Here is an 11,177-nt window from a genome sequence, read left to right as displayed (position 1 = left end):
CCCTACTTTCAAAACCACAGGCTAAAATGATACAGAACCTTTATCATGCATCTCTAACACCTCTGTTGTATCACTGATCTCGTCATCAAAGGAAACATACTTTTCCCTCTTTCTGTTTGTCCCTGCAGCAGTAGCAGGTTTAGGGCCAGTTCATTTCCATTGCTCTGCTCTGTCTCAGGTCCTAACTACAAGTGATTGCAGGTAGAGTGAAGAGCCGGCATCAAGCCTTGCATGCTGCAGATGAGAGCTCCTATGGACCTGATGCAGGCTTATCAAGCCAGCTCTGACCAGCAATAACACTGGAGCTGTGTCCTTCTGGCCTACTACTATAGAGACCACAGCCTGGAGTTGGAGAAATCCAACAGGGTGCTAAATGGAGAGTTTAGGCCACATACTGTCGGCAAATGTTCAACTAGACTCTTAGAGGTGAGAGGAGATGCAGAGGGATATGGAAATGTCATGCAAATGTCCACCTGCTTGTGTGTGACTGGAGAGAAATGAGCTACTGTGATATCTCTGAAGCGATGCAGGTACGATGTGTCACAGAGGATGTCTCCTACATATCAAAGGCTTGAAAAGAAAACTGGTTCAGAACTTAATAAAGGCAAATACAGGATTTGAAGTGTTTTTCATGTTGTAATACTTCAATATCACAACCATCAAAAGGCTAAGCTTGGAGGATTTCATATTTCACTTCAATGCAAAAATGTCTGCATGAGCAAAAAAAAAAGAGAAGAAGGAAACTCCAGTAGTCTGTTGATGTTTTAATCTGATGCATTTTTGCAAACAAACAATAACTCATCAAATCCCAAACAAAGATTTCCTCCACTGCGTCCCATATTTACTGGTTGGGAAGCGGGGATCTAAACGGTGTTGTTTGCGTTCACTGGGGCAGGAAGCTTGGCAATGCACTAATGGACATCAGCACTGTTTTTATTTGGTACGCCTGAAAAACTCAAATGATGTTATTAAATGTAAGCGCTTGGGCAAGTATGCTAAATGAACTAACATGGAGTCCTGGATGCAGCCGTTACGGACAGTCACACATTGTGGTTTTCTGCCATTTACAAAATCTCAATGCACAACGAAATGTCAGCCATGATATTAGATTACCGGAGCACCAGAACAAATTTCCTGTCACTAACTAAGGCATCCTTTTTTCATTATTTTATATTTCATTTTTTTCTCTCATCTGCTTCCTGTCAGGGGAAGTCAGTGTGTGAGAAGGAGACCTAGTGCTGAACTGAGGGACAGTGAGATGACACAAACCACAGGCTTTCATACTTTTGTGTCTTCCTGTTCACCTACAGTATTGTACCCTCTCTCCCCTCAGTGTGTGAGTGTAGTCCCTGTCCTACGGGAGCAGTACGACAGGATGTGTAGACAGATATTTAGCTAATCTTAAGAGAAATGGAAAATGTTTCTGACAGAGATCTCAGGTTCAAATGCCCCCAGGACCCTCCCTCAGTCTGACCCTATGACCCCACCTAACCCTCCTGCAGACCAATCAGCTCAGTGGCAGTGAACATGTTAAGGGGGATCCTCCTCCTGGTACTACAGTAGCTGGCTCCCACCCAGTAGGACATTGGAACCGGGGCAGAGGGGGACATTAAGGCCTGATTGTGGCAGCCCACTGGCTTGGAAACAACTGCAGGCTGGGGCTGATGAAACCAAGCACTGGACCCCCAGTCAAAACACAGCACAGAACACAGTGAAGGCCAGGGGGAACAAAGCGGCAAGCAGTTGTTTCAGCTTAGCCAAATAAGGACGGCTTGGAGTGCGTCTCACTCCAAGCCGATTACAGTAAACCAATGACTAAGCATAAGCCATCTCAGATAAATAGGCCTTTCACTGTGGTTAGGCACTTCACTGTGGTTAGGCACTTCACTGTGGTTAGGCACTTCACTGTGGTTAGGCACTTCACTGTGGTTAGGCACTTCACTGTGGTTAGGCACTTCACTGTGGTTAGGCACTTCACTGTGGTTAGGCTCTTCACTGTGGTTTGGCTCTTCACTGTGGTTAGGCTCTTCACTGTGGTTAGGCACTTCACTGTGGTTAGGCTCTTCACTGTGGTTTGGCTCTTCACTGTGGTTAGGCCTTTCACTGTGGTTTGGCTCTTCACTGTGGTTAGGCACTTCACTGTGGTTAGGCACTTCACTGTGGTTAGGCACTGTGGTTAGGCACTTCACTGTGGTTAGGCTGTGGTTAGGCACTTCACTGTGGTTAGGCACTTCACTGTGGTTAGGAACTGTGGTTAGGCACTTCACTGTGGTTACTTCACTGTGGTTAGGCACTTCACTGTGGTTAGGCACTTCACTGTGGTTAGGCACTTCACTGTGGTTAGGCACTTCACTGTGGTTAGGCACTTCACTGTGGTTAGGCACTTCACTGTTAGTTTCACTGTGCACTGTGGTTTGGCTCTTCACTGTGGTTAGGCTCTTCACTTCACTTCACTGTGGTTAGGCTCTTCACTGTGGTTAGGCTCTTCACTGTGGTTAGGCACTTCACTGTGGTTAGGCACTTCACTGTGGTTTGGCTCTTCACTGTGGTTTGGCTCTTCACTGTGGTTAGGCTCTTCACTGTGGTTTGTGGTTAGGCTCTTTCACTGTGGTTACTGTGGTTAGGCACTTCACTGTGGTTAGGCTGTGGTTAGGCTTCACTGTGGTTAGGCACTTCACTGTGGTTAGGCACTGTGGTTAGGCACTTCACTGTGGTTAGGCACTTCCACTGTGGTTAGGCACTTCACTGTGGTTAGGCACTTCACTGTGGTTTGGCTCTTCACTGTGGTTAGGCTCTTCACTGTGGTTAGGCACTTCACTGTGGTTAGGCACTTCACTGTGGTTAGGCACTTCACTGTGGTTAGGCTCTTCACTGTGGTTTGGCACTTCACTGTGGTTAGGCACTTCACTGTGGTTAGGCACTTCACTGTGGTTAGGCACTTCACTGTGGTTAGGCACTTCACTGTGGTTAGGCACTTCACTGTGGTTAGGCACTTCCACTGTGGTTAGGCACTTCACTGTGGTTAGGCACTGTGGTTAGGCACTTCACTGTGGTTAGGCACTTCACTGTGGTTAGGCACTTCACTGTGGTTAGGCTCTTCACTGTGGTTTGGCCCTTCACTGGGTTTGGGTTTTCACTGGGGGTAGCCCTTCACTGTGGTTAGGCCCTTCACTGTGGTAAGGCCCTTCACTGTGGTAAGGCCCTTCACTGTGGTAAGGCCCTTCACTGTGGTAAGGCCCTTCACTGTGGTAAGGCCCTTCACTGTGGTAAGGCCCTTCACTGTGGTAAGGCCCTTCACTGTGGTAAGGCCCTTCACTGTGGTTAGGCCCTTCACTGTGGTTAGACCCTCTTTTCTGGCCTGGTCTCTAGTTCTATTGTTATGTCAGGCTGTAGTTAATTATGAGGGTGACCACTGGCCCCCTTATTTAATCAAAGGTCTGCTACCAGTTGTTTGCTTCTTGATGGTAAGTGTTTTTAACAGCTGCATGCAATGTAAGAATGATTACAAATCTGCTGATGCAGAGCTCTCACATAATGGTATTATACCAGGAGATAAGTGTTTATTTTGAACACAATCACCCCTAGACTTTTCCACGGGATACAGACATCCCTGTTACTGGGCCCTTATGTGAACCTAATGCATCAGTCCTACATGAAGCCAGTACAGTAAGTTTTGCCCTCAACACACAGACAGTAGAAATGGGCTGCCTCAGAGGAACTGAGAGGAGAGATCTTGTCACTGTCAGTCACACGGGGGTATTGGGATGCATGAGAATCAGTCTTTACACACTGATACAGTCCTTCAGGCCCATTCATCTGGCTGTCAGCGGCACATTACCCGGACGTATTCAGTGTACTCTGGGTAACACGGTAATACTATGTAGAGCAGGCAGACCTCTCCGAAGTTGTACTGGGGGTTTGGATATGTGCACTTTTACTAATGATGACAGGTGGGACAGTGGGAGAGAGTGATGTATATGAGAGCTGTCAGTTCCCTTCCTCTTCCTGTATCCTACCCTGTCAGAGGCTGAGGGAAGACAGGAGAGGAGAGGAGAGGAGAGGAGAGGAGAGGAGAGGAGAGGAGAGGAGGAGAAAGAACAGAGAGATATCTTGCAGTAACCCCGGTGTGATCACACCACCTGTTTCGAACACCTTATCCCCACAACAACCGCCACCTCTGCTGCCTGCCTGCCCACATCCTGCTAATTGGCCTATGTCGCCGAGACCTGAACACACACACGCACGCACCTTGCCCAGTCCACACAAACACAGAGCCGCACCCAAAGACAATTCCCAGGTCGCTAGCCTAGTGTGTTCACCTGAGTCCTGCACTGCATTGGTACAGAGGAGAATATCTCTCTCTAAGTCTCTCTTTCTCCTTTTCTCTCTCCTCACTAAAGCATTGTAGACATGTACATCCCAGACATCTGAATGATGAGCCCTGCTGCCACTGCTGTGGCCACATCCCCCCTCCTTCCCCTCCTTCTCCATCCTTCTGTGGAGGAGAAACTAAATGAATTGGTTTTCTTTCTCCGGGCGACTCCTAAGAGCGCAGCATGTGTGGTGATAATGGCGGGTTGCATTGGACAGCCAGGTTATTTAATAAATGGTTGGATGCGTGTCACAGAGGGGATGCAGCGGAACAGACACAGACACCATCAGCCAGCTAGGCAAGCAGAAGAGACAAGCCACTTCCTGCCCACCTCCCCTTCTAATAACACCTAGGCTAACAACTGTGATTTCCTCCCTGTCTGTAACACACACACATGCACATGCACACACACACACACACACACAATCAGACTGATTTGTTTGTCTCCTCACAAGTGTTTGAGGATTCCTTAATGAGGTAAAAAAAAAAAAAACTTTGTATAATCAAGTCAATCATGTCATTCAATCAAGTCGACATTTGTGTTGAGCCCTTTTCAGTCTCGATGATTACAACCATGCCCGCTCTGAATATTTTCTTGCTGTTCCACGCTGCTGGGCTCAGCTATGGCTTCACTGCTACTTCCTCCCCTTGTGAGTCATCTTCTTTTGGAATAACATTCCAGCTAGTGCCCTGGCCTGTGCTCTGCTCCCATACCCAGGAGCTAAATTACCACTGACCATAATTACCATGGAACTACATATCACTGGGGAGTTATGCGGCCGTGTTAAAGGATCTACATACCCATGATTGACTTAACTGGCCATTCAGAAATACAGAGATTATATCACACACAGAGATGAGATGTGCAGTACATGCTCAAAGGACAAATATTGAGGTCAAGTGCTGAGCTGATATTGTAGAGGAAGCATCCTCAGTTTCACACAAGGTGACCTTGAGCTGAAATCTAGTATCAAATCAAATCAAATTGTATTGGTCATATACACAAATTTAACAGATGTTATTGCGGGTGTAGCGAAATGCTTGTGTTCCTAGCTTCAACAGTGCAGTATTAACTAACAATACATGTGATTATGTATCTGAGTACAGTGGGTGTGTGAAGGCACTATGGATGTAATTCTGCAAATCTCTTGCAGTATGTTTGGCTGCGTATTTGCATGTCCACATCCCCTTCACTCAGAATGGACTGGGTGGTTAGTCACAGACCACAGCCTGGAAACAGCAGCCGAGGACAGTGACAGGGTATGAACACCCTCCAACCCACACTGACATGGTTTGCCTACTGCCAGACCATACAAGGGAGGAACCCACAATGATTCTCCTTACCTTCCCAAACTGTTCAAAATACTGCTTCACATCTTCCAATACCGTGTTGGCTGACAATCCGCCCACAAATATTTTCTTTGTTCTTGTGACCATCTGGAGAGAGAAAGGGAGAGAGAAAAGAGATGGGTGATCAGGCTTAAAACGCATCATAACACCTTTAAATGTGAGTCCAAACATAAGATCAGCTCTAGACTGGCCCCTCCATAAGGGATGGAAGAGTAAGGGAGATAAAGCGAGAGAGAAGAGAAAGGAGGGGCCTCTCTATTGTCATGGTGAGACTTCCTTTTGTGGAAGGCATTGTGTACACTCTTAGGAAAAAGGGTTCCACAAGGCTATGGCTGTCCCCATAGAGGAACCCTTTTGGGTTCCATGTAGAATCCTCTGTGGAAAGGGTTTTACATGGAACCCAAAAGGGTTTTTACCTGGAACCAAAAAGGGGTCCGTAATAGAGAGGACAAACAAAGAACCCTTATGGGTTCTAGATAGCAGTTTTTTTGTTGTCCAAAAGTGTATGAGAGGGACCCTTTTCCCTTGCCTGCTATGAGAGAAAATATAATACTTATTTGGCATGGTCTTTCAGATGTAATGTTGATGCAAACTCTAAAAGCAGCCCCTAAAGGCACTCTCTAACCTCAAAAACAGGCAACAACTCATAACAGTGCTGCAGCCTGTGGTGAGAATCTGTCAAAGAGAAATGTTTTATTATACATCTAACAATGTCATTTCAGATTGCACTTTACTTTAACTAACACTGCTATCTCTAATCAAAACATATTTCATTTCAACGGGGCAAAACAGAGTGTGGCACAATTAAAGCCTCCATTTCATCGTTTTAAACGCCACTGACATGTTTGTTTTTGCTCCACAAAACATTACGGTACTTTACATTTGATCCAAAACACTCAACACTTAAGACAGTCACAAAGAAATACAGCATTTATTCTTTTTCAAAACACAATTAGCTTGTGCTGGAGGAAGGAATCAGAGTGCATTAAAGCCTCAATTAATGCCAAAGTAGCAGAAATATTAAGGATTATTACCCAAGCCATCAGAAAGGGCAACCTGGCACAGCTAAGTGCATCTGCAGCAGAGTGTGCACAGAGCATTTAAAAAACACAAGGAGTTCTGGTGGAAATAGGAAATTGTCACAATAAGATAAACAGTGTTAGAACACTGTTCCTTCTGAGATAACGAACGACTCCAACCTCATTATTACTCACAAGCTGTTACTGAAATGTCCAGAGAAATGATGGCACTCCTTAACATGGTAGTTCCACACATTCATGTATGCACGAGTGCACACACGCATACATATACATACACACACGCACACACCCCAGCACTCTCTTTTCTCCTCCCGGGCCGCAGTTCTCAGGACAGGCCTGCTGGTTTTGACTAGCAGAAGTGACTTTTCGTAACAGGTTAGGAGATTAGGAGAATTTACACAACAGGTTAAGATAATTAACGTGGCAGGTTAGGATAATTAGGTAAAGGTTAGGAATAAGGTTAGGGGCTCCCGAGTGGCACAGCGATCTAAGGCACTGCATCTCTGTGCTAGAGGTGTCACTACATACCCTGGTTCGATTCCAGGTTGTGTCACAACCGGCCGTGAATGGGAGTACCATAAGGCGGCGCACAATATGCCCAGGGTCGTCCGGGTTAGGGTTTGGCCGGGGTAGGCCTTCATTGTAATTAAGAATTTGTTCTTAAATAACTGACGTGCCGCACGAGTGAAATAAAGGTTAAATTAAAAAATAAATGCTAAAATGTAAAAATTGTCCCTTATGCAACTGTAACATATCCAACTCCAACCAGGCCTGGTCTGAGAACACCCTGCATTTGCACTAATGTGATTCTGCTTCCGGGCCATTAGCATGGAACTCATCCCATTTGTGTGACACCCGGTCACCATGCAAATTGTGGCGGCGGGCTGTTGTGCCGTAGCCCAGGCTGGGGTAATGCAGCTGTATCCTCCCCCCTATCTCGTTCCCCCTCCTCCCCAGGCCCTGAGCCTCCAGGGTTATCAGCCCCGCCGTCGTCGCCAGCAACCACAGCCACGGCAGCTGGTGATAAAAGGCTGTGTGGGTATTTATCAACATCACTCACTTTTATCACTGGCAATCTTGGTAATAGAAACACAAGCCAGTGTTCATCTCTGCTAGCCCTCCTATATCTTTTACAGCTGTTTCACCTGCTTCCCTTGATAGATAATCTGACTGTCTTGCCCGGCCATTGTAAGTCATTTTCAGCGAGGGTGCTCCCCCAGCCTGTCTGTAGCCAGTTAAGTTTTTAGCGCTGTCTTTATACTTTCTGACAGGGCTGCCCAAAGGCTGATGGGATTTCTAGAGCCCTGGAACAACGCAATTACTTTCCCTATTTCTCTCTCCATGGTGACAACAGACAACAGGCCTCTCTCGCTTCTTTCTCCTCTCTAGGGAAATGGCTGCAGAGTGTTTGGTGTTTCCACTGAGTGACGAAGGAGGAGGGGGGCTGTGTGTGTGTGTGTGTGTGTGTGTGTGTGTGTTCCAGTCAGAACAAACAGGCCAGTTGTAAAAATACAACAACTCTGACGGCTTGTAGAGCAGAATAAATCTGCATAGAGTAAAACAAAGTGTTGTGAGACTGTTTTCTGGGAGACTAGCAGGACCTAGGGATGAGTTCCCTGTCCATAGGGATCACTGTCAATATGTCCAGCACACCCTGCAGTCAGTCCACAGAAATAGAGGACAGAGGGGAGCTGCAACCTTAACTTCCCCCTCAACTCAACATGCATCAGGCCAGGCTGGGGACACTGACTGCAGCCTCCAAGGACACACTTACCCCTGCAATCATCCACGCTGTCTCTGAATGCATTACCAGCTATGATATATTGTGTGATTAGCTCATTTCAAAAGGACTATTCCTAATCTAAAAAGCAGCAGAGAACTCAGATGAGATATGAACTGATTGGTGGGAGGGCAACTCTCCAGTGTGTGTGTGTGTGTGTGTGTGTGTGTGCGCGCATACACACTTCCTTGCCTTCTCCCATCCAGTCAGCGCAGGGATTGAGAGGTGGAGGTGATGGAGGGAATTGCGGCTCCTTTTAATAATGTGTTTTAACAGCGAAAGGGGCGGCTGTGTAAGGGGGAAAGGGGCGGCTGTGTAACGGGGAAAGGGGCGGCTGTTTAAGGGGGAAAGGGGCGGCTGTGTAACGGGGAAAGGGGCGGCTGTTTAAGGGGGAAAGGGGCGGCTGTGTAACGGGGAAAGGGGCGGCTGTGTAACGGGGAAAGGGGCGGCTGTGTAACGGGGAAAGGGGCGGCTGTGTAACGGGGAAAGGGGCGGCTGTGTAACGGGGAAAGGGGCGGCTGTGTAACGGGGAAAGGGGCGGCTGTGTAACGGGGAAAGGGGCGGCTGTGTAAGGGGGAAAGGGGCGGCTGTGTAAGGGGGAAAGGGGCGGCTGTGTAACGGGGAAAGGGGCGGCTGTGTAACGGCGAAAGGGGCGGCTGTGTAACGGGGAAAGGGGCGGCTGTGTAAGGGGGAAAGGGGCGGCTGTGTAAGGGGGAAAGGGGAAAGGGGCGGCTGTGTAAGGGGGAAAGGGGCGGCTGTGTAAGGGGGAAAGGGGCGGCTGTGTAAGGGGGAAAGGGGCGGCTGTGTAAGGGGAAAGGGGCGGCTGTGTAAGGGGGAAAGGGACGGCTGTGTAAGGGGGAAAGGGGCGGCTGTGTAAGGGGGAAAGGGGCGGCTGTGTAAGGGGGAAAGGGGCGGCTGTGTAAGGGGGAAAGGGGCGGCTGTGTAAGGGGAAAGGGGCGTGTAAGGGGGAAAGGGGCGGCTGTGTAAGGGGGAAAGGGGCGGCTGTGTAACGGGGAAAGGGGCGGCTGTGTAACGGGGAAAGGGGCGGCTGTGTAACGGGGAAAGGGGCGGCTGTGTAACGGTGAAAGGGGCGGCTGTGTAACTGGGAAAGGGGCGGCTGTGTAAGGGGGAAAGGGGCGGCTGTGTAAGGGGAAAGGGGCGGCTGGGGAAGGGGGAAAGGGGCGGCTGTGTAAGGGGAAAGGGGCGGCTGTGTAAGGGGGAAAGGGGCGGCTGTGTAACGGCGAAAGGGGCGGCTGTGTAACGGGAAAGGGGGCGGCTGTGTAAAGGGGCGGGGGGGAAAGGGGCGGCTGTGTAAGGGGGAAAGGGGCGGCTGTGTAACGGGGAAAGGGGCGGCTGTGTAACGGGGAAAGGGGCGGCTGTGTAACGGGGAAAGGGGCGGCTGTGTAACGGGGAAAGGGCGGCTGTGTAAGGGGGAAAGGGGCGGCTGTGTAAGGGGGAAAGGGACGGCTGTGTAAGGGGGAAAGGGACGGCTGTGTAAGGGGGAAAGGGACGGCTGTGTAAGGGGGAAAGGGACGGCTGTGTAAGGGGGAAAGGGACGGCTGTGTAAGGGGGAAAGGGGCGGCTGTGTAAGGGGAAAGGGGCGGCTGTGTAAGGGGAAAGGGGGAAAGGGGCGGCTGTGTAAGGGGAAAGGGGCGGCTGTGTAAGGGGGCTGTGTAAAGGAAAGGGACGGCTGTGTAAGGGGGAAAGGGGGCTGTGTAAGGGGAAAGGGCGGCTGTGCTGGCTGTGTAAGGGGGAAAGGGGCGGCTGTGTAAGGGGAAAGGGGCGGCTGTGTAAGGGGGCTGTGTAAGGGGAAAGGGGCGGCTGTGTAAGGGGAAAGGGGCGGCTGTGTAAGGGGAAAGGGGCGGCTGTGTAAGGGGGAAAGGGGCGGCTGTGTAAGGGGGAAAGGGGCGGCTGTGGGAAAGGGGCGGCTGTGTAACGGGGAAAAGGGCGGCTGTGTAAGGGGAAAGGGGCGGCTGTGTAAGGGGGAAAGGGACGGCTGTGTAAGGGGAAAAGGGCGGCTGTGTAACGGGGAAAGGGGCGGCTGTGTAAGGGGAAAGGGGCTGTGCTGTGTAACGGGGAAAGGGGCGGCTGTGTAACGGGGAAAGGGGGCTGTTTAAGGGGGAAAGGGGCTGTGTAACGGGGAAAGGGGCGGCTGTTTAAGGGGAAAGGGGCGGCTGTGTAAGGGGGAAAGGGGCGGCTGTGTAAGGGGAAAGGGGCGGCTGTGTAAGGGGAAAGGGGCGGCTGTGTAACGGGGAAAGGGACGGCTGTGTAACGGGGAAAGGGGCGGCTGTTTAAGGGGAAAGGGCGGCTGTGTAACGGGGAAAGGGACGGCTGTTTAAGGGGGAAAGGGGCGGCTGTGTAACGGGGAAAGGGGCGGCTGTGTAACGGGGAAAGGGGCGGCTGTGTAACGGGGAAAGGGGCGGCTGTGTAACGGGGAAAGGGGCGGCTGTGTAAGGGGGAAAGGGGCGGCTGTTTAAGGGGGAAAGGGGCGGCTGTTTAAGGGGAAAAGGGGCGGCTGTGTAACGGGGAAAGGGGCGGCTGTGTAACGGGGAAAGGGACGGCTGTGTAACGGGGAAAGGGGCGGCTGTGTAAGGGGGAAAGGGGCGGCTGTGTAAGGGGGAAAGGGGCTGGCTGT

General features: G+C 50.2%; 1 protein-coding gene across 12 annotated transcripts in view; it reads right to left on the bottom strand.

The window, feature by feature from the left end:
- The window catches only part of LOC135550502 (RNA-binding protein Musashi homolog 2-like), a 352,748-nt gene that overhangs the window by 228,864 nt on the left and 112,707 nt on the right, over positions 1-11,177 (bottom strand). For all 12 annotated transcript variants that reach the window (XM_064981384.1, XM_064981385.1, XM_064981383.1 and 9 more), the window contains exon 6: positions 5,717-5,809. In XM_064981384.1, the coding sequence (XP_064837456.1) occupies positions 5,717-5,809 (93 nt within the window). The remainder of the gene's footprint in view (positions 1-5,716; positions 5,810-11,177) is intronic.

Source organism: Oncorhynchus masou, chromosome 12 (assembly GCF_036934945.1).
Source record: "Oncorhynchus masou masou isolate Uvic2021 chromosome 12, UVic_Omas_1.1, whole genome shotgun sequence".
Lineage (NCBI taxonomy): Eukaryota > Metazoa > Chordata > Actinopteri > Salmoniformes > Salmonidae > Oncorhynchus > Oncorhynchus masou.
This window is presented reverse-complemented; position numbering and strand designations above follow the sequence as displayed.